A 23986-nucleotide genomic window follows, 5' to 3' on the forward strand; every position below is an offset into this window, starting at 1 on the left:
AACTGACCATCTATCCAAGCTATATGCTATCCAATACACCATGAGCTCTTACTTTGTGTAGTAATATTTGATGCTACATCATATCAAATTCCTTTTAGAAACAATAAGGTTTTTAAACAAATTATTTCATAGCATGTGGGTGTTGCATGCTAGGCTGGTATTTATCATCCATCCCTAATTATCCTTGGGAAGGAAGTCGTGAGCTGCCCTCTTGGAGTGCTGCAATCCATCTGGTGTATGTACACTCACAACACTGTTGGGGAGTTCCAGTGTTGGAGGATTTTGACCCAATGACAGTGAAAGAGTGACAAACTCATTAGGCTTGGAACTTCCTGCTGCTTAGATAACCCTGGATTTATGACCTGAACTCCCTCTCCTGAGTTTGTACAGGTCATATGAACTGGACAGCTGTCATACTTAGAGTGGTGGGGGAGTGAAATGTAGAATATGTTAATGAGGCCCTGGCTGGGACTGATCAGTGCAGCTCACTGCATCTCTGGATCAACTCAAAGCACTAGATGTCTATCAAAGCTTCAGTCAGACCAGGCATTCCACATAGATATGCCAGTTATATGAAAATTAATATGCTTTTGTGTGTTCCTGTATGGATTGGATGTGAGTCCATGTTTATTCCTGGTGTAGACTGTAATGATTTGTGTTTCCTACCTCCTTATTTCACGCTCAGTTGCATATTTAGTGGATAGACGGCTGAGTAGTGGAGCAGGTACCTGTTTCCTGTTTCTTCATGAGCTGCTACGTTGCTTGCGTTAGAGCCTATTTTTCACTGCATAGTTCCTTGCTCTTGCCTCTGCATGAGCTATGCTTGTCCATCTGAACCCTTCACTTTGTCCCTAACTTTTCCCTTTCTCATCACCATGCTGCAGCTTGCAAAAGCCAGTGTGCATCTTTCCCAACATTTGTATGTTGCTGTTTATTGACTTCTAACTCAAACTCACTCACAGCTGACCACTGTGAGTTGTGAATATTTGAGCTTTAAGTTCCAATGAGGTTTGGTTGTACAAAAATATATATTTCTGTGTGCATTTTATTTCTTTAAATAGATAGAGATGTTAGATCAAGCTATATATTCCATGTAGATCTTGTGTATTAAAGGAAATAAACCAATTGCTTATACAATGAATGTAATATAGTATTGTCAGATAGAAAACATCTCATCCAATCATACTTAGGTTTGTCAGAGGCATCAGGGAGCAAATTCTCATCATTATGACTAATTTTCCTCCCTTGTGTTTTGTTGAATGCAATGCACAGTTTTTGAGCGGTGTGTTTGAACATTCCTAAGATGACCGTCAGAACCAACATTTTATTTGCAAAACTGATTTTTTTTTCCATTTTCCTTTTGTGAATCAAAATTTTCAAATGTCAGACGTTAGGATTTTAAAACCTGTCAAGTCATGACTACTGTGCCCTGCCTCACTTCCATCTGCTGTCTCATCTGCTTAAATTGGCAAAAAGCTAACCATAAAGCCAATGTTGTAGCAGTGATGATCAGCAAGCATTCAAATCCCTGTTTTCATTACAGAAGGTAGTCATTTGTAAAAATAATGCCAGTTACTTAAATAACAACACATCAGGTCCAACTGCAACTGAAAATAGAAAGGACAGATTAATGTTTCAGACGAGACCTTAGGTGAAATCTAATTTTCAAACAGCAACATGTTTATGCTTGGCCAAATGCTGACAAATGCACTTTATATTCCCTTCTACTTTTTTGGGTGATAATTTTCAACATTTGTAGATATAAAAACAGGCTTTAACCTCCATCACCATTATAATGACAGAAGGTGCAACTGAAACTGGTTTAATTAGGAATGTCCTTCCTACTGTCTGATTGCAGTGTTTAAACACTTGATTGCCCTTTTCTCCATTTGCCTTAGAAGTTTAGAATTAAAATAACACTAACTTTGACAAAAAGCAGCAGGCAAATAACCTGTTGGATTGAATCTGTTGTTGAAGATAGAAATCATAGAAACGCTACAGTGCAGGAGGCCATTCGGCCCATTGAGTCTGTACCAACCACAATCCCACCCAGGCACTACCTCTGCATCCCTATATGTTTACCTGCTAATCCCTCTAACCTATGCAGCTCATGACTCTAAGGGGCAACTTTTAGCACGACCAATCAACCTAACCCACACATCTTTGGACTGTGGGAGGAAACCACAGCACCCAGAGGAAACCCACACAAACATGGGGAGAATGTGCAAACTCCACACAGACAGTGACCCAAGCCAGGAATTGAACCCAAGTCCCCGGAACTGTGAAGCAGCAGTGCTAACCACTGTGCTACCGTGCCACCCAAAGTTCAAGTATTTATGGAAGCATAAGTTAATGAGAGAACTTAGCCACTTAGATAAAGTGATCCCACCACATGTCGGGTTGTGTCTCACTGCAGGCAACTGTAATTTGAACAATTTGGTTTGGGTGCTCCACAGCAAGTGTTCATTTTAGCAACCTGCTATAAGGATCTGAATAGAAAGGGAGAAGCTTATCAGGCAGTCTCCAATAGTTAACATGTTACTAAAAATATATTTTGAAATAATTATTAAATAAATATTTGTTTGGTAGTATGAAATCTGAGTATTGCTGGAAAAAAAAACCTTTTGAAACTTTTCATCTTATATTCATCACGACACTTTGCAAGAAAATCAGTTAAATTTATATTGTATGGGAAGAGAATACTTAAGGTGTCCGGATGTGTGCAAGATGAAAAGCTTTGATATGTCACTTTTTCCAAACACTCAAATTATTAAATATATTGGAAACTAGATTTGCAGTATCTTTCTTTTTATGTCATTGGAAAGTGTAGTTTAAAGATGACAAACTATGAAAGCAGATTAAGATGACTTGCGTGTCACCATTTAGAGACATAATGTGAAGGGTGCCTGTGTACGTAGAGTGGCACAGGAGCAGAGTAGTTAGCACTGCTACCTCACAACGCCAGAGACCTGGGTTCAATTCTGGCCTCGGGTAATAGTCTGTGTGGAGTTTACACATTCTCCCCTGATTGTGTATGGGTTTCCTCAGGGTGCTCTGGCTTCTTTCCACAGTCCAAAGATGTGTGGGTTAGGTGTATTGACTATTGTAAATTTTCCCTTATGGTCCCAAGATGTGCAGGTTAGATGGATTAACCATGGTAAATGTGTGGAATTACGGCAATAACACAGGGGAGAGAGCCTGGCTAAAATACTCTAACAGAGAGTGGCGCAGACATGATGGGCCGAATGGCCTCCTTCTGCACTGTACAGATTCTATGATATATGTATTAACTGGTCAAATTAAAACAAAATATATTATCTTCAAAATAAGTTGGGACACTAGAACCAAGGATATAAACTTAATAGATCACAGAAAAATGTCTTTACTCAGAATGATAGTGGAGTTGTAGGCAAGGTGAATCAAATATCTGAGACTGAGCTCTGTGTACTGAATAGCTATGGAAAATAGTCCAGCAGGTTCCAATTTCTGATTGTCCAAACATGACTTGGGTCAACTTCCCATCTAATTCGGGGGGGGGGGGGAGGGGGGGCACAATGTTGCTAAATTGCCCTGATGACAGTCGTAAGTGTACACCAAGAATCACAAGTTCTACCTTCACAGTCCCAAATTTCAGGCAGATAGGACATCAGTGTGAAATGCAGAGAGGTACAGCACATGCGCAGCGAGAGGGACTTTGATCCAGGATGTCATCATGATTGTCCTTCATTGTGACTTGATCATAGGAGAGGCAGAACCTGAGAGTAGGTAACCTGCTTTACTCTAAATTGGTAACATGACAATGTAAAAATTGGGAGAGTGTAGTAAATGAAACAAAATGCTTCTCTGCAGTAATGAGAGATAGGAAAGGATGTCAGAGATTGAAACATGATTGAAACTCTGATTGAAACATGAATGCCTTGGGCAAAGGTATGTATCACTGCATGTTTGCTAATAAATGCACATTACAATCCTAGATTCTGGCCGTTCTCTACTTAGGAATGTAGATACTGCCCTGGATCTGGGCCTGACTCTGAGCCTAAACCTGCACGTGAAGGTTGTGAAACAGTAATATCACTCGCATGACTGACCTATGGAGCTTCATCAGAAATTAAATGCATGATTACTGCTGCAAATGGCATGTCACAACTGTGTTTTGTCCGAGACAATCTATGTAAAATATGGTATGGGTGCCTAAAAGGGACACATATTGTCTGGTTTCCTAAGACCCATTGAACAAACCCACTTTGGCTGCCCTCATTGCCTGAATTTCAATGCGAGGTCCCTTAGATTGCTGCTCATTTTGTTAACAAGCCTTTGAGTGAAATGTTGGATTTACCAAATTATAAGGTGAATTGTGCATCTCTTTCAGTGGCATCTGCCAGTATGACTCGACTGGCTCGTTCACGCACAGCCTCATTGACCAGTGCAAGCTCAATAGATGGACACCGTCCAAGAATCTGTACTCAAACCAATAGCAGCGATAGTGTGGGCCAGGTGGCTCAGAACATCGCTCACACCATGGAGGTATCATGCTAAAAGGTGATGGAAAATTGAAAAGAGAATGTGGATGAACCTGAAAGGTCTTCTGTTCCATATTATCCTTGGTATAGAAGTAGTTAAAATATAAAGAGTAGAGATTGCTTCATTGCAGTGTAGCAGTCTGTGATTTTCTAGCCTAACAATTAAAAGGCTGTCTACAGCATTTTTTCCTGCATGGGTTACAATCATTGTGAATCTTATTTTGATAACTATAGGTGCCTGAACCTCTTTTAGCAGCCCCACGTTAGTCCTGTATTTCTCTAGTCAATCGGTGCCATGGTACATAACAGGGACCGTGCCAATGTAATAGTAAACTTGTATTCAATTATTTTAACTTGTGCAATGGAAAGCATCACAATTTGAGCCGTTTAAATATGGACGCATTTCCTAGCATTGGTGTGTTAATAACTGCTCTAGGTGTTCTTTCTGCTTTCTGTGACGCAGGTTGCAATAAGCTGCTCAGATCACAGCAGATATAGTGAATTTGGCTCCATTATTTAACTGTTTTGTAGATACTTCTATTCCCGCTCCCCCTCAACTTCAGTTTGGAAAGCTATAAAATGAAAAGGTCAAAGGTTGTTGTGAGTTTTGTGTTCTGATCTTTGTGATAATTGTAGTGATGTTGAGATAATTTTTTGTACAAAAATGATCCGTTGTTGTGGTTGCTGTTAATCTAATACCTTAACCACGGCTGTGGATGCCATTACTGATAGTTAATTCACTGTCAATGTACCTAATTATGTTTATGAAAATAATAAAATCAATATGGGCAATGAAAATCAGTTCTGTCTTGGTCTTCTCTTTCATACAGGGGGAACACTTGTTACTGACTCGTGTTTTATCTCCACCCCTCCAGTGATGTTGCCTCTCTGGGTGTCATTCTAGAGGGGGCGGTGACCCTCTGGTATTTCATGCAGGTAGCCTTTGATGAATACTGTTTTATCTGACAGTGCAAGTTCTAGCCAAATCTTCTGCTGTTCTGGGTGTTAAGACTGTACTTTTCCAACTGCAATTAGTTAATAGATTGAGAATTGAACCTGTAATTAAAGTTTTAGTTTATTAGTCACCAGTATGCTTACATTAACACTGCAATGAAGTTACTGTGAAAATCCCCAAGTCGTCACACAATGGCACCTGTTCGAGTACACTGAGGGAGAATTTAGCATGGCCAATGCACCTACGACAGCATGTCTTTCAAAACTGCACTATCTGGAGGAAACACACACAGACATGGGGAGAACACGTAAACTCCACACAAACAGTGACCAAGCCAGGAATCGAACTCAGGTCCCTGGTACTGTGTGGCAGCAGTGCTAACCACTGTGCTGCCTACCTGATCTGGCCAACTCACTTGAGAGAACAAATGCATCATATGTGCTCTTTGAACTTCTTTTGTGAATTATATTAATTGCAGTGTGGGGGTATTAATGTTGAGGGCAAATATTTCCCACTTTCTTGCACCAATGGGGATCCTCCTATTGTATTTTATACTTGATCAGTAATCGTGGAGGGAAAAAAAAACAAATGTAAAGTTGATTGGCCGAATAACTACATATAGCACCCTCAAAACAAGTAGAGGAGAATTTCAACTGGAGGAACAGTCTTAAACTGGGTTGCATGCACTCTGCCATATCACATTGTCATGTCCAATTCTTCTTCCAACTCCTTCTAAAGCTGCGCATTGGGTAATTCTCCAACAATCCCAAATCATTCCTCCCTTAACCACCACCCCGACCAATATTTGACAGATTTCTCAATTTGCTAAGTGATAAGGGACAGAAGATCAAACTAACATACCATGAATTTCAATTCAAATCACACAGCAAATAGCCATTTCTTTTTATTACAATTTACTAAAAGAATGTACAAACACCAGTAAAAACACCAGTAAAATAGGGTGCAAATTGCTTTCTTTCAGGAATAAATATTTGCATTTATATAGCATTTTTCATAACCTCAGGAGGTCCCAAAGCACTTTACATCCAATTAATTACAAAGTAATGTAGAAAACACAAAAGCCAGTTGTGCTCAGGAAGTTCTGTAAATAGTAAAGTGATATGTCCAGATGGCCTATTTTTGTGACGTTGGTTGACAGGTAAAAGTCAGCCAGGACACCAGAAAGAACTCTTCTGTCCCTCTCTAAAGTAGTGACATGGGATCTCTTACATCCCCCTGGCAACCAATGAGATCTTATCCGAATACACCATGTCTCACTTGGTGTAATACTCCCTCGCCAGTGAACTGGAATGTTTGCCTAGATTGTGGTCTCAGGTTCTCTGGAGTGAGACTTGAACCTACAACTTTTTGCCGTAGAGACAAGCATGCTACCAACTGAACCACTGCTGACAATTGCTTGGGAAGAATTCATTAGCAATATTGACAGAACTGCACAGGGATACAGAACAGCAAATAGCAAGAATGGTTGATGTTATGTAGAGGATAGCAGAGGTTGGGCGATGTGATAGGTTGACGTTGAATAGTGGCTACTGGGAGTGAATGGTAAGGGATAGTGGTTTGCTGGTATTAACAATACACAGTGTGAGAATTGCAGTGTGTAAAGGGTAGTAGGAGGACTATGGTGTTGTAGCAGGTACAGGATTCTGAACTTATTTAAAAGAGCATAATAATACTTCGAGTGGTTAGAAACTGACAAAGAACAGAGTGGACTGGAATGGTTAGGGATAGTAATGTTTGAGACGGAACATGAAGACTGAGAGTGGTTGGGTAGACTGGAGACATAACTTCAGCTTGTTATTATTTTAGAACAGTGCAGTGTTCCTAACCACGCAAAACTTTCTTACCCTTAATTGATGAGAACCGCATTTCTTGTGACAATGAAGTACATGACACAATATTGCCATATACTGGTCTTACAGAGAATCCTACATTTGCCCTGTCAAATCTGCACTGACCACAATCCCACCCAGGTCCTATCCCCATAATCCCACGTACTTACCCTAGCTAGTCCCCCTGACACTAAGCAGCAATTTAGCATGGCAAATCGACGTAACCCACACATCTTTGGAAGGTGGGAGGAAACCAGAGCACCCGGAGGAAACACACGCAGACATCAGGAGAATGTGCAAATTCCACATGGATGGTGACCTAAGCCAGAAATTGAACCCTGGTCTCTGGCATTGTGCCACCCTAAACATGTGGATTGAGTTCAATGCACATCATCTGACATTATCCATCTAGCTATATAAATATGCACTATTTCAATTAGTTATTTGACTTCCACACTGAGAACCAACTGGGATTGAAAGTAGTTTGAAGTTACCTCTGGATATCCTACTTGTATGTATGCAGACTTGCTCATACCTTGTATCACAACTAATAAAGATAAAATAGTAGTTTATCTCTGGTGTCTGAAGATATATAATTTTAATTAAATAAGGGTGAATAGGAGATAGTCGCTGCAAGACAGTTTATTGTGAGATGGATGTATTTGGATTGGAGGGAATTGCGGACAAGGGATTGAGATGGTGCATGGATGTTCAAGCAAACCACATCTATTCAATTTCTTGCTATTTTGTGCTACATTTTAAATTCTAAGTTCCTTTTCTGTAGCTTGAGATTTTCTGGTGCCTTACTCATGGATCCAGTGATATCTAAAACATAAGACGCTCGAGACAGTCCTGGTCATCCAGCTGGACTTGCCTATGATGGTTTGGAGTTGACAAAATCAACTTGGTGCACTTACGCTGTCTCTCTGTCTCATTGTTGTTTATGAACCAACTCTAGTTCCATGACCAATGACTTTTTCAAGACAAGGTGCTGCCAGCACGAATAATTTTGAAAAGTGCATTGACATTGCTATTTTTGATAGCATCTCGGCATGCGGCGATCACCTGAGTCTTGGGCTTCCCAACTGGATGATAATGATACAAAAGGTATTAGACAATTAAATGGTTTCAATGCATCAAGGACACCATCAGTTAAATAATATCCAAGTCAGTTTAACTCATTCAGACATAACAGCATTCAGGGCCTTGTGATCCAGTAGTACAAGCTTGTACTCTATAATGAATAGTTCCTCCAGTTAATTGTTTAATTCTCTATTACCATTCCTGGATCCTGACATGCTCTCCTGCGTTCTTCATCGAATCAGGGTTGATTCCCCCAGATTGATAATAATGATAGAGGTTACAGATTGTGGTTGAATACAATTCTGCTACTGTTGGGTAGTTGCTAAATTTGCTCGAAACCCATCTCATTTCGCACAGTGGTAGTGCCATTCAACACTGAAGTCCCCATCCTGAGTACATTCTGTGACCTCAGTGCTTCCTCCAAATAGACAGTTACGTGGGTATGATGGGTATAGAGCGATATGGACCAAATGTGGGCAAATGGGCCTAGCTTAGGGATTTTAAAAAAAAAGGGCAGCATAGACAAGTTGGGCCGAAGGGCCTATTTCCATGCTGTAAACCTCTATGACTCTAAGTAGTCTTCAATATGGGGAAGCACAGACTCATCAGAAAAAGGTGGGGGTAGTTTGTAATCAGTAGGAGATTTCCTTGCCCATGTTTGGCCTGATGCTATGAGGGCCTGGAGTGTTAACATTCACATCCAATTCTTTGCATTTTTCACCTTTAGTAACAGACATTTGTACACATAACCAGTGATTTTTTTTTGTATTATTCATTGAACTGAATTTGACAATAGAAATAGGGATTCAGCTTGCTGAATCACATATTAACCCAGCTCATTTCGAACACTTCAGGAGGAACTAGCAAGACAGATTTTCCTTTCCTAATCTTCTGTGTGCACCAGTCTACCAAGAGCTAGGCTAAAAGGATTGGAAAAAAAATCACACCACCAAGCATTTGCCCTGTTTGCATCTTCTTTGCATTCTAGTGGTTGCCTTTCCAATCATTCGTATCTACTACAAAGGTCATTATACTACCCTTTAACTCACCTCGTAGGCGCCCTGCCCTCTGTATTGCCTGATTCACTGCTCGCAGACAGCTCAAAAGCTCAGTATGGTTGTTACTGCGAATCTTGTAACCATTTATCAAATCTCGATTTAAGTCATAAAGTTCCATGTAGCCCTTCTTCATACTCCTCCTAAACAAAATAAAATCACAGCTCAGAGATAGTAAAGAAAATCTTCATTATTCAGCAGAGTAACTCTAATTCTCCAAAAGGTTTACCTTTTGGTGGCTCACCATACTAGATCTCTACTTATGCAAAAAGATATTAAAAAGCATGTAGTATGTGTTCCCTTCAGATACTTTATGGTAGCTGACAAACCCTCAGTTGAAACTAAACGCAGTTCCACACATCAGTGGACAGGACATCAAATATGGTTGGAGAAAAATGCAGTGGTACTTTTACTGGCTGTATTTAAAATAGCAGTAGTTATCTGCTATAGTGCCAAAAATACATATTTGGATCAATAGACAATGATATGAAATGTTTGTTTCTCAATTCAGAAGTTCAATCATTTCTGCAACCTGCACCTTGCACTACAATCCAGGGTTGTCCAACTCAACCTTTTCACTCGATAGACACATTCCCAAGTTTTAAGGCAGAAAATCCTCATGGTATTGTTGAATAGAACATAGAACAGTACAGCACAACACAAGCTCTTTGGCCCTGAATGTTGTGCCAAGATATGTCCAATCCCAAGATCAAACTATCCCCTCCATGTGCCTATCCAATAACTGCTTGAAAGTTCCTAAAGTGTCTGATTCCACTATCACAGCAGACAGTCTATTCCACTCCCCAGCCACTCTGAGTAAAGAATCTACCTGAACATCGCTCCTATATCTCCCACCATGAACCTTATAGTTATGCCCCCTAGTAACAGCTACATCCATCCGAGGAAACAGTCTCTGCATGTCCACTCTATCAATCCCTCTCATCATTTTATAAACCTCTATTAAGTCGCCTCTCATCCTCCTCCGCTCCAAAGAGAAAAGCTCCAGCTCCCTCAACCTTTCCACACAAGACCTACCCTCTAAACCAGGCAACATCCTGGTAAATCTCCTCTGCACTCTCTCCAATGTTTCCACATCCTTCTTATAATGAGGTGACCAGAACTGAACATGGTATTCCAAATGTGGCCTCACTAACGTCCGGTATAGTTGCAGCATAACCCCATGGCTCTTAAACTCAAACCCCGTTATTAAACGCTAACACACTACAAGCCTTCTTTACGGCTCTATCCACCTGAGTGGCAACCCTCAGATCTGAGGATATGAACCTGAAGATCTCTCTGCTCCTCCACGTTCCTTAGGACCCTGCTGTTGACCTTGTAATCTGCATTCAAGTTTGTCCTACCAAAATGAATCACCTCGCACTTATCAGGGTTAAACTCCATCTGCCACTTTTCTGCCCAGCTCTGCATCCTATCAATGTCTCTTTGCAGCCTGCAAGAGTCCTCCACCTCATCCACTACTCCACCAATCTTGGTGTCGTCAGCAAATTTACTAACCCACCCTTCAGCCTCTTCTTCCAAGTCATTGATAAAAATCACAAAAAGCAGAGGATCCAGCACAGACCCCTGTGGTACACCACTGGTAACTGGCCTCCAGCCTGAAAATTTTCCCTCCACCAGCATTCTTTGTCTTCTATGATACAGCCAGTTACTTATTCAATTGGCCAAATTTCCTTCTATCCCACACCTTCTTCTCTTCTTCATGAGCCTACCATGGGAAACCTTATCAAACTAAAATCCATGGATATGACATCAACTGCTCTACCTTTGTCCACACACTTGGTTACCTCCTCAAAGAATTCAATCTTTTCCCACAGTTCATATGGCCATCACATGAAAATACCTAACATCATGCTTTATTAGGACCATACCAGCTGAGGTTAATCATGAAAGCCTCACCTTCTCAACCTTGTTCTTTGCCTAACGTGTGGTGATCTTCAGGTCTAACCACGACCAGTCAGCTCTCTACCTCAAAGGGGAGCAGCCTATAGTCATCTGGGACAATGATGACTTTATATTTACTAGGATGAAAGAATGCAGAAAGTGTAGCGCTGTAATGATAATTCTCACTATTATGCTTCACATAATCCTACTGACAACATTGTCCTTGTGTAACTGTAACCAAAGACTAATTAAAGGAAGGAATGTAAAAGGTGAAATTTGTTTTGATCATTAGTGCAAAACCTGTATTACACCCTTCTTGATTTCCTTGTAAATCAATTTCCTCGGTGGCACAGTAGTTAGCACTACTGCCTTACAGCGCCAGAGACCCAAGTTCGATTCCCAGCTTGGGTCACTGTCTGTGTGGAGTTTTCACATTCTCCCTGTGTCTGCGTGGGTTCCCTCCGGGTGCTCCAGTTCCTTCCCACAGTCTGAAAGACGTGCTAGCTAGGTGCATTGACCTGAACTGGTGCCGGAGTGTGACAACTACGGGAATTTCACTGTAACTTCATTGGTGTTAATGTAAGCCTTTCTTGTGATTAATAAATAAACTTTATTATTTTAAAACAAGCTAGTGATTTGCTATTGCTTGCTTTGCTCTGCTACTAAAATGCCTCATCTCAAGGATGTCAGTTCCCATAAAAATGTTCTTGGTAATCCACACCCTGAGTTTCAGTAGCATATTTATAAGATATTCAACACAACCAATGATTTACAGTGGGTTACTGCAAACCAATAAGATATACTGAACTCCTCTCCACAAACTGCTACAATTACTCAAACATCAAGCATTCATTTAAGACTGGATCTAATATTTCAATAGATACATAATGCACTACAGGATCAAAAATGGTGCAATAGATACTGTCCTATCCGGCACGGTCAGCTGTTGAGACTCACTGCAGCATCTCCAACTTTAGTTCAGTCCTTCTGAGGATCTCAAAACTCTGGAACCCTCAGGTCTTCCACAATCCATTGTCATTTGAAACCAAGTCACTTAAACATTGCTTCATGGCTAACATCTATTGTTTTCTTCAATATTTTTCACCCTTGATATTTCTCTGCCCTATGTGCCTTGCCCCTTACTTAAGCATATAACCAATAAAAGGGCAAGTCATAATAGATTTAATAATGACTCAGATTTAGATAAAATAGAAACAGAAAATGATGGTTTAACTCAGCAGCGAGAGAAACAGAGTTAATATTTCTAATCCCTATGACTCTTCTGCAGAGCATTTTCTGTTTTGATTTTGGATTTCCAGCATCCGCAGTACTTTGCTTTTATCAGACTTCAGTTAAGTATTATCATTACATTATATTTTGATTGTTGTTAGTTGATAATCAAATTTAACGATACATTTGAAAAGGAGAATGCAACATGATTACTAAGCTCCTGGAGCTTGGTAGGGCTAACTTTAACAGGATCATATAGAGACTGGTAATAGCAAACTAGCTATTGGGTAAAATGATAGAGTAACAGCGGGAGATATTCAGAAACTGATTTAGCTTTAGGATCTGTATATAACCCTATTGGATAACAGTTTAACTTTCTGCATAAAACAGCAATGGTAGACAAAAGAGGTGAGTTGAAATAAAAGTAAATGAGAGAGCAAGCAAATACACAAAGGCCAATGTAAATCCAGGCATGTGAGAGAGATATGTATATAGCAAAGGCAGATAAAAAAAAAGAACATGAAAAGAAATTGGTGAGGGATGTGAAGCGAAATTGCACTAGAAGCAAAATGGTAGTCTTTGGGGCTGGGGCCCTTTTAAAGCAGTGTAACATTACAAATGAAAATGAGGAAATGGGAAACTCATTTAAAAATCACTTTGTCTCAGTCTTTACAGTAGATTAAGAGGATAATCTACTTCACATTCCAGTGAATCAAGGTAAGTCACTAAAGCTAACAAAGAAAAGTACAGCACAAGAACAGCCCTTCAGCCCACTAAGCCTGCACTAACATGACATCTTTCTAAACTTAAGATGTTTTGCTTCTACATAGTCTGTATCCTTCTATTCCCTGTCTATTTATGTATCTGTCAAGATCTCTCTTAAACGTTGCTATTGCATCTGCTTTCATCTCTTCTGGCACTGCATTTCAGGCACTTACTACCCTCTGTGTAAAAAACTTGTCTCTCACATCTCCTTTAAACTTTCCCCCCTTTATCTTAAACCTATGTCCTCTGCCAATTGACAAAGCTATCCTTGGGAAAAATAAACAAGATAACAGTATTAAGAAAACCAATGACACTAAAGACAGACAAATCCTAAGAAATTGATGGCTTCCACCGTAAGGAGAGGTAGGTCAGGAAATTGTAGATGCTTTAGTTTAGTCTTCCTAAGTATTCGGAAATTCAGGAATTCTCCCTTTAGGTTGAAGAATAACAAATGCACCTTTGATTTTAAAAAATATGGGAGAAGCCAGGAAATTATAGACTTGCCAATCTAATATCTGTTGTGAATAGGTTATTAAAATCTATAATTAATGATGTTGCAGGGCATTTAGAGAAATTTGAGCAGATTAGAGAGCCAACATGGATTTGTAACAGGTAAGTCATGTCTCACAAACCTAACAAAAGATTTTTGAGGAAGTCATTAAAGTAGTAGTCAGGGAATGTCTATTAGTTTCGTAAAACTAATATATGGCATTCTGGAAGGATCTGCATAAGAGACTCCCAAACAAATTAAACAAATGAAATTGATAGTAAATTATTCACCTGGCTAGGCAGTAGAAAGCAGAAAGTAAGGACAACAGATTTGTATTCAAACTAGAAGAAAGTGACAAGTAAGTAGTGACTCCACATACTTGTGAACTATACAACATTTATTAATAATTTAGATAACATTCAGCCATATATCCAAGTTTTCTGTGACAAAAAGGTTAAGTAGCCTAGATAGAAGCATGAAGTTACAAAGAGATAGTGATAGGTTAAATAAGTAGAACTGTGGTGATAGATTTCAATACAGGTAAGGTGAAATCATTCATTTTGGACCAAAAAAAAATAGACTTGAGTATTTGTAGTGCCATGTAGATTTACCAGAACATTACCAGGGTTCCCAGGATTAAATTATGCAGAGAGATTAAATAAAAATATTTATTTTCTGGAATAAAGGCAGCTCAGGAATAACCTGATAGAGGTTTTTAGGATTTTGAAAGGAACTGATAGGACAGATAGAGACACATTTTGCACTAGGATAAGGGGTTGTAATCTTAAAATCAGAGGAGGGCTGTTCTAGGGAAAAGGTACAAAATACTTCTTCATGCAAAGTATGGAACTCTCTCCACAAAAAGCAGTAGATGCTAGCTCAATTAATGTCAAATTTGATGTCACTGAGATATCAAGAATATGCTGATATAAGGACCATATCAATATGTAAAATTGTATCAGCATATGAGAATGTAAGTTGTAGACAATTTGTTCAGCAAATAGTTTATTTTTACCCCTCTGTAACACATTTGATCATCATTTGCCATTGCCACATCAGTTACTCACATGTCACCCATTAATCGTGCATCCTCTGCCCGGATCATCAAGCTACGGACCAGGTTGGAGTGATCGGCCATTTCAGCAGTCAGTTTTTGATGTACAGAATGGTAGTCATCCACCTATTAGGGCAAAGTATTACAAATCAGCAATTCCAATGGTTTGTTCAAGCAATTGTTCTTCAGGGACAAAAAATATGCAAGAATAAATTAGAACTGTACCAACAACTGAATTACTCTTATACCTCTTAATGTGGCTTTTTAATCTCTCAAATGGGTCATTTGTGATGCAGAGCAACACTACATGTGTTGAATATGAGTCTTTGTGTTGTGTAATATATATAATTTGCTATCAGAGGAAGGAATCTTCATAACCTAAGTCTGAACTGATTGTAAACCAAGAGATGAAAATCTTGTGTTTTAATAAAATGCCAAAGCCCAGCAGAAGTAGAAGGTCTGTGTCACAACGGATAGAAATTAAAGTCTTCAGAAATGAAAGCAGTGTTTGAACATGGTATAGTTAACAGCCCATCAGAGCCCTAAGAAAAGGTCAGTTGTCCTCTGGGGAATGCTGCTTTGCATTGTAGAGATAGTGCAGGGAGAGAAAGTAACAAACAGATGAATAAGTCATCCAAAAAGGGTAAAGTATTAAAATAGCACAATTCAGTTAGGAAAGTAGCTTCTATAACGCAAATATCATTACAAAGTTAAACATTTATTCAGAACACAGCATTAATCTCTAAGTACAAAGCTCTATTTGCTCCAGCCCCATTGTAATTGTTAAACTCAGTGGTGCCAACACTCAGACTCAAACTTTGAATTTAAGCTTCCCATTGTTTATTAACCCCCACACCCTATAGTTTATTTATCCAAACTTAGCCTATGTAATTGGCTTTGTTTTAGATTCATGTTTGTGATCTAAGTATGTTGCTTTCAAACTTAATATAGAATTCAATTGTATTATGAACACTAGTTGCCAGTGGATCTTTAACTGTGAAAACGCAAATTAATGCTGCCCCATAACACAACACTCAACCTAAAATACCTTTATCCCTAGTTAATTCCACAATGACTTACTCCAGGAAACTGTCAAGAAAACATTTTACAAATTCATTCTCTAAGTCAGCCTTGCAGTTGGTCTAGTTCACGTGAAGATGAGAGTTGTCCAGTTATTACACTGTCTTTGTTATATGTTCCAATAATTTCTTGCTCTGTCCAAAAATATAAGTACTGTTAAGGGTCCTACAAATTACTCCCTTGAATTCTGACTCTTGCTATTCCTAAAAGTATTAATTATACTCCATGATCTTCTGAACCAAGTTCCTTCCTCACTAATGTCATTATGTCACCATTTACTATCATTGTAACCCTTCTTCAGTTGTCATTATGTCTGACTTTTTGCAGTATGGTGTACCCTGGGGTATTTATTTCCCAAACATTGTCACCATGTAACTATGCCTCTATAATAGGCAATTAGATCTAAACCACTTATTGCTATTGTGCCACTAGCTCACCAAACTTACTGCAGATGTTTTTGTGCATTTAGACAGGACTTTTAATTTATCTTTTTACTACTATTCCTTTGATGAACTTTACTTGCTGGTCCATAATTACTGTTAACCTCGCCATCCCTTGTTTTCCCACCTTGTTTGTCGTTACCCATTTTACATTGCTCTGTTACCCTGACTTTTCTCTCTGGATTTTTCAGTCTCCCTTCAACCAAACCCTTCCCCCATCCTTCCTTTCATTAGTTTAAAATCCTATCCACAGTCCTAGTTATATAATTCACTGGGACAATGGTATCAGCCTGGTTGAAGTGGAATCCATCCCAACCGTACAGCTCTCACTTTCCTGAGTCCAGTGCCTCATTAATCAAAATCCCTTTCCATAACACTCCTTGAGCCATGCATTCAATTCTCTAATCTGATCCTTTGCTAATAGGCAAATGGATATCATCTACAGGTTTACCTCTAATGTTTTGCATTTTAATTTTGATCCAACACGTCAAACTCTCACAGTAGAACATCATTCCTAATTCCACATATGTCTTTGGTCCTACATGAACCACAACAACTGAATCCTTTTGCTGCCAATCTAAGTTTGCCTCCAGCCATGAGGAGATTATCTCTTATCCCTGGCTTTAAGCAAACTACATAACCTTCAGAGCTCCCGTTCATAGCTGCAGAGGACAGCATTTGTCGCCCTGACTATACTGTCCTCTATCGCTTCTACATTCCTTTTCGCTCCCCCAGTTGAATGGCATCTTGCGCAATGGTGCCATAGTCAGTTTGCTTATCCCGACTGCTGCAATCTTTCCCCTTATTCACATAGGTAGCTAGCACCTCGCATCTGTTGGTCAAAGTCAAGGACTGAAGCTCCTCCATCACTACCTGATGGAGCCCCATACCTGCCCAACTCATAATCACAACCTACTGTCCCTTATTATTTACCAACTCTAAAATTCTACTTTTTCTAAGGTGTATTACTGTCTCCTAGACAAAGCATCCAGGTAACTCTCACCCTCCCTGTTACTCCATAATGCCTGCAATTCAGCAACTCTGAGCTGAAATTACTCAAGCCACAGACACTTACATGATTGTCCAGGTAATGCATTCCACAAATTCCCACATGTTGCAGTCACAGCATCCCTGCCATGTCTGCCTAATCTTTCTTATTTAGTTAATCAATTAGTCATTTGTTTCCACAGCTAAAATAATAGCAAGTCCCCTAGATTGGAGATTAAAAAAGACCATTCACCAGATACTGAAGGCTGAAAAAGGTATAAACCTTAGATTAAAACGTTTTAAGCTATAAATCTATTCTATATTATAAATAATGCTTAGTCACAACATACCGAAGGAATTGTTGCAAGCATAGTGTTACATACATAACATGAGAGAGCCAGTCAAACCCTACAAAAGAAACTTTGGAATCAGAGGAGAAAACAACTAAAAATCTGTTTGGAAAAAGTAGAGAATAGAATCATAGAATACCTAAGTGTGGAGGCCTATGACTAGTGGTGTGCCACAGGGATCAGTGCTGGGTCCATTGTTGTTTGTCATCTATATCAATGATCTGGATGATAATGTGGTAAATTGGATCAGCAAAATTGCTGATGATACAAAGATTGGAGGTGTAGTGGACAGTGAGGAAGGTTTTCAAAGCTTGCAGAGGGATTTGGACCAACTAGAAAAATGGGCTGAAAAATGGCAGATGGAGTTTAATGCAGACAAGTGTGAATTATTGTACTTTGGAAGGACAAACCGAGGTAGAACATACAAGGTAAATGGTAGGACACTGAAGAGTGCAGTAAAACAGAGGGATCTGGGAATACAGATACATAATTCCCTAAAAGTGGCGTCACAGGTAGATAGGGTTGTAAAGAGTGCTTTTGGTACATTGGCCTTTATAAATCAAAGTACTGAGTATAAGAGTTGGAATGTTATGGTGAGGTTGTATAAGACATTGGTGAGGCCAAATTTATAGTATTGTGTGCAGTTTTGGTACCTAATTACAGGAAGGATATTAATAAGGTTGAAAGAGTGCAGATGTTGCCGGGACTTAAGAAACTGAGTTACAGAGAAAGGTTGAATAGGTTAGGACTTTATTCCCTGGAGCGTAGAAGAATGAGGGGAGATTTGAAAGATGTGTATAAAATTATGATGGGTATCGATAGAGTGAATGCAAGCAGGCTTTTTCCACTGAGGCTAGGGGGGAGAAAAAAAAACTAGAGGACATAGAACACAGAACACTACAGCACAAACAGGCCCTTTGGCCCACAAGTTGCGCCGATCATATCCATACCTACCAGGCCTATCTATAACTCTCAATCCCATTAAATCCCACGTACTCATTCAGAAGTCTCTTAAAAGACCCAGGCGAGTTCGCCTCTATCACCACCGACAGCAGCTGGTTAAGGGTGAAGGGGGAAAAGTTTAAAGGGAATATTGGGGGGGCTTCTTCACACAGAGAGTGGTGGGAATGTGTAATGAGCTGCCAGATGAAGTGGTGAAAGCGAGCTCACTTTTAACATTTAAGAAAAACTTGGACAGGTACATGGATGAGAGGGCTGTGGAGGGATGGTCCAGGTGCAGGTCAGCGGGACTAGGCAGAAAAGTAGTTTGGCACAGCCAAAAAGGGCCAAAAGGCCTGTTTCTGTGCTGTGATGTTCTGTGCAGAAGCAGGCCATGTCAGCCCACTGAGTCTGCACTGACTCTATGACAGTGCATCTTACCCAGGCCCACCCCCTGCCCTATTCCCGTAACCCCACGCATTTACCCCACTAATCTTCTAACCTATACATCTTTGGACACTAAGGGGCAATTTACCATGACCATTCCACCTAACCTGCACATTTTGGGAGTGTGGGAGGAAACCGATGCACCCACAGGAAACTCATGCAGAAACAGGGAGAATGTGCAAACTCCACACAGACAGTCACCCAAGACCGGAATCAAACCCAGGTCCCTGGCGCTGTGAGGCATCAGTGCTAATCTCTGTATCACCGTGCACAGCTTTAAAAATTCTGCAAGATCCCTCTTGAACTTTTAAAAATGCCAGATTAAGATTGAGTTGGAAGTCACCTGCAGCCAGATGCATCTATGAGGCCTACAGATAATGCTCATAACTCCCCCTTTTCTGACAGAACAAGTTAAAACTTGGAACAATATTCCTACCAGCTTTCCCACCCAATCTTTCATCTGTCTCCAATGATGCACAACTCGCTTGCTAGTAACATGACTCCCCCACTTGAGACAGTGCTCAAGTCCAGAAACACACAGCCCAAACACAGAGAGAAATCACTTCCCTAATTCAATCTGCCACTGAATGATTACCCATTATCACAATATCCCCAAAGCAATTTTGGAACACCTCTCCCCTCTGCACATGAAAAATGTTGACCTCATCACCCTCACACCATGAACTTTCCCTCTATACCTTTTGCTCTCCCCATCGTTTCCCCTCATCTTTATTTACACCACATTCACCTCAGCCCATCTTCATTTTTCCTTCATCGTCTTCAGTTTGTAGCAGTGTTGGGAATTAGAAATTACTGATAGGACATTTGACTTTTGATGGTATTACGTGTGTTTTCAAGCTGGATCTGAATAAATGCCTGCTGAAGGTTTAGATTTTTAAAAGTTTTATTTTGGTCTATTTACGAGAATTTTAAAACACTGTAGTTTGTCTTTCCTGTGAAAATGGTTTCCTTTGGTAGGACCAGACATATAAAAACAAAAGTAATTGTGTAAACGTCAGTAAAACAGTACTGAATTCAGGTCCACTCATTGGGAACATAATCCCAAACTCCTAATATTAACAGAATTATTTGTTTTACTCAGTGGGTTGCCAAGAAATGTAATGTCCAACCAGAAACAATAGAAGCAGAATTCATAGTGGCTTTTAAATGGAAGGGAACAAAGTAAAAGTTTGAGGAAAGATCAGGAAAAGTGGACAACTCTTTCAGACAGCCAAGTGGCCTCAATTTGTATAATTTTATGATTCCATCATTTAAACGTTATGAGCCCAAACATTCATCAACACATATCTACACTTACAAGATAAATCTATCTCACAATCATCTCAGGTTTTGTCCCAGACTGCAGAGACTATCTGAGGATTAGCTGGATTAAGGGCATGAAGATTTAATTTTTTTCACAAAAAGGAACTTTTCAATGCAGCTTTGAGGGTGGAGAATAATCATAGAACCCTACAGTGCAGAAAGACGCCCTTTGGCCCATCACGTCTGCACTGACCACAATCCCACCCAGGCCCTACCCCCATATCCCTACGTATTTGACCTGCTAATCCCTCTAACCTAAGCATCCTAGGACACTAAGAGGCAATTTCTTTAGCATGGCCAATCAACCTAACCCACACATCTTTGGACTGTGGGAAGAAACCGGAGCACCAGGAGGAAACCCATGCGGACACAAGGAGAATGTGCAAACTCCACACAGACAGTGATCAAAGCCAGGAGTCGAACTCAGGTCCCTGGAGCTGTGAAGCAGCAGTGCTAACCACTGTGCTACCGTGCCGCTAATGATTAGCCATTGTCATGAAAACAAACTTGGAACCAAGTTCTGGTGCAAGGTCATATTGGTACTTCAAACCATCTTTTCCTTATAGAAGAGGAAGAACAGCCTGCTGGAAATACACTGCAACTTTATGTTGACTGAAACTTCTGACATTTACAGGGTTATTTTATTCCATTTCCAGAAGTGCATTTCATAGAAAAAGATTAGAAATTATTGTTGATAGCAATACTGGGTGAAGGTGTGACTTCAGTGTATGATATTCCTCTCGCAAACTCATTTTTTTCTTTAAAGTCCCTTTCATAAAGCTTTCTTTTCATGTATTGGAAACAAAGTCATTACAGGTCATAATCAATCATACATACATACGAGTTAGGGACAGGAGTAGGCCATTCACCCCCTCGAGCCTGCTCTGAAACTAGTCACCAGTTTACTATCTTAATGAAGCAGGAATCCAGACAGTTGCTTTATTCAGCCATCACTGGAATATTTCAATCCAACCTCCATGAACAGGACTCTCAAGACTTCATCACTTTAGAGAGGATGTCAAGGCCTTGGAGAGTGAGGCCGAAGAGATTTACTAGAATGGAATGAGGAACTTTGAGTACATTTAAATTTATTTATTAGTGTCACAAATAGGCTTACATTAAGACTGCAATGAAGCTAATGTGAAAATTCCCTAATCTGCACACTCCAGTGTCTGTTCAGGTACAATGAGAGAGAATTTAGCATGCCCAACTCATTTTTCAAATTGTGGAAGGAAACCGAGCACCCAGAAGAAACTCACGTAGACATGGGGAGGATGTGCAAACTCCACACACACAGTGACCCAAGCTGGGAATTGAACCTGGGTCTTTGGCGCTGTAAGGCAGCAGTACTAACACTGTGCAACTGTGTCGCTCTCAGTTATGTGGAGAGGCAAAAAAAAGGAAGAGATTAAAATATAATTCATAGAAATAGGTGAGGAGTATTCTAGCCTGAGGTGTCATCTGTTGCACTCTTCTTTGAAATCTACTGTTTTGTTTACAAAGACAGCCAATTCATCTCTCAAATTTCAGTCATGAAAAGCTGAAGAATGTAACATCTGATTTATGGGTCTACCCAATTATTGATTCAGCTGACTTGTTTGATTAATTCCAAGAACCTTCAATGTAATGAAGGAAAAAGTATTTGTTTCTAGTGAACTATTAACAAAATGGTCCATAGGCCCAAACCCTATCAGCTTCAGATACTGATAGTTGACAGGTCTCCACATGAGAGTTATTGGATGAGTCACACACCTACCTGAACAAGTATTTGACGCAGCTCCTCAAAATAAGCTGGGAAGTCTGCTTCCACCTGCAGATCTTCAATGGCCAAGAAAGATGCCATGGACTGGATGAGTTCACCAGCAAGATCAATATCCTCTGTTCTGACAGTGACCTGTATGTTGGGAACAAATGCCAATGGAAATCATCATTAAAAACCAGTCTCTTCTGAAATGATAGGATAGGATGGAGGTGGAGAGACTCTTCCCGCTCAAAAAAGACAGTAGGACTAGGGGGCACAGCCTCAAGATAAAGGGGAGGCGGTTTAGAACGGAGTTGAGGAGGAACTTCTTCACTCAAAGGGTGGTGAATCTCTGGAATTCTCTGCCCGTTGAAGTGGTGGAGGCTGCCTCGCTAAATATTTTTAAGAAGCGGGTTGATGGGTTTTTGATAAGAGAAGGGATTAAGGGTTATGGGGAGAGGGCGGGAAAGTGGAACTGAGCCACGACAGATCAGCCATGATCTTATTGAATGGCGGGGCAGGCTCGAAGGGCTAGATGGCCTACTCCTGCTCCTATTTCTTATGTTCTTATGTTCTTATGTTCTATGAAATAAAGTTAAAAGGAACAAGCACTTGTCATTTACGCAATTCAACATTCAAAGGCAGTACTTTTCCAACCCTGTGCGGAAAGGGGAGGTCTTCACCTTCTCATACTGGGTTAGATCTGAGTCCATGTTCCAGAAGGAGAAAAAAGACAAGCAGCAATTTCAACTGTTGCTTAAATAACAATTATAATAGCTATAAGTTCAGAATGAGAAAACAGAAGTCAGTCCACAGTATGCTCCTTCCAGGAAGTGGTGGTGAGCTACTTTCTTGAAGCATTACAATCCAAGTGGTGTAGCTACACCCATGGTGCTGATTTGGGAGGGGAGGGAGGGGGGGAGGGGAGGGAGGGGGGGAGGGGAGGGGAGGGGAGGGGTGCAGGTTTTCCAGGATTTTGACCGAGTGACTGTGAAGGAATGGCAATATATTTTTAAGTCAAGATGATGGTAACTTGGAGAGGAACATCCAAGTGGTGGTGTTCCCATTTATCTGCAGCACTTGTCCTTCTAGATAATGGTGGTTGTGGGTTTGGAGGTTGATGTCGAAGGAGCATTAGGGGTTTCTGCAATACATCTTGGAGATGGTACATGTTGTTGCTACAGTTTGTTGGTTTTGGAGGGAGTGAATGTTTGTTGGTGGGATGCCAATAAAGTGGGCTCCTTTATTTTGGATGGAATGTTGTAGGAACTGCACTCACCCAGGCAAGTGGAGAGTAATCCAGCACATTCCTGACTTATGCCTTATAGATGGTGTACAAGCTCTGGGGAGTTAAGAGATAAGTTACTCGCCGCACAATTCCTAGCCTCTGACTTTCTTTTATAGCCACAATTTGTCCATTTCAGTTTCTTGGATTCACAGAATCCCCACAGTGCAGAACGAGGCCATCCAGCCCATTGAGCCTGCACCGACAACAATCCCACCCAGCCCCTATGCCCGTAACCTCACCTATTTACCTTGCTAATTCCCTTAACCTACACATCTTGGGACACGAAGGGGCAATTTAGCATAGCCAATCAACCCAACCCACCTTCTTTGGATGTGGGAGGATCCTGGAGCACCTGGAGGAAACCCATGTAGACACGGGGAGAATGTGCAAACTCCACACAGTCACCTGAGGCCAGAATTGAACCTAGTCTCTAGCACTGTGAGGCAGCAGTGCTAACTATTGCGCCACCATGCTGCCCCAATGGTAA

At 40.4% G+C, this 23986-nt stretch overlaps 2 protein-coding genes across 10 annotated transcripts in view; one reads left to right on the forward strand and one right to left on the reverse strand.

Annotated features, from left to right (window-relative positions):
• The window catches only part of ndrg4 (NDRG family member 4), a 167067-nt gene extending 161746 nt beyond the window's left edge, over positions 1–5321 (forward strand). For 4 of the 6 annotated variants that reach the window (XM_080187193.1, XM_080187190.1, XM_080187192.1 and 1 more), the window contains 2 exons: positions 686–724; positions 4370–5321. In XM_080187193.1, coding sequence (XP_080043319.1) covers positions 686–724; positions 4370–4536 — 206 coding nt within the window. In that variant the 3' untranslated portion in view covers positions 4537–5321. The remainder of the gene's footprint in view (positions 1–685; positions 725–4369) is intronic. The other 2 variants (XM_080187191.1, XM_080187195.1) reach the window with 1 other exon arrangement.
• Positions 5322–6354: 1033 nt separating this feature from the next.
• The window catches only part of bbs2 (Bardet-Biedl syndrome 2), a 73234-nt gene continuing 55602 nt past the window's right edge, over positions 6355–23986 (reverse strand). For all 4 annotated transcript variants that reach the window (XM_080187200.1, XM_080187197.1, XM_080187199.1 and 1 more), the window contains 4 exons: positions 22227–22364; positions 14918–15030; positions 9458–9606; positions 6355–8410 (listed from right to left, as the gene is read on the reverse strand). In XM_080187200.1, the coding sequence (XP_080043326.1) occupies positions 8304–8410; positions 9458–9606; positions 14918–15030; positions 22227–22364 (507 nt within the window). In that variant the 3' untranslated portion in view covers positions 6355–8303. The remainder of the gene's footprint in view (positions 8411–9457; positions 9607–14917; positions 15031–22226; positions 22365–23986) is intronic.

Source organism: Carcharhinus amblyrhynchos, chromosome 4 (genome assembly GCF_965287045.1).
Source record: "Carcharhinus amblyrhynchos chromosome 4, sCarAmb.v2.hapA, whole genome shotgun sequence".
NCBI lineage: Eukaryota > Metazoa > Chordata > Chondrichthyes > Carcharhiniformes > Carcharhinidae > Carcharhinus > Carcharhinus amblyrhynchos.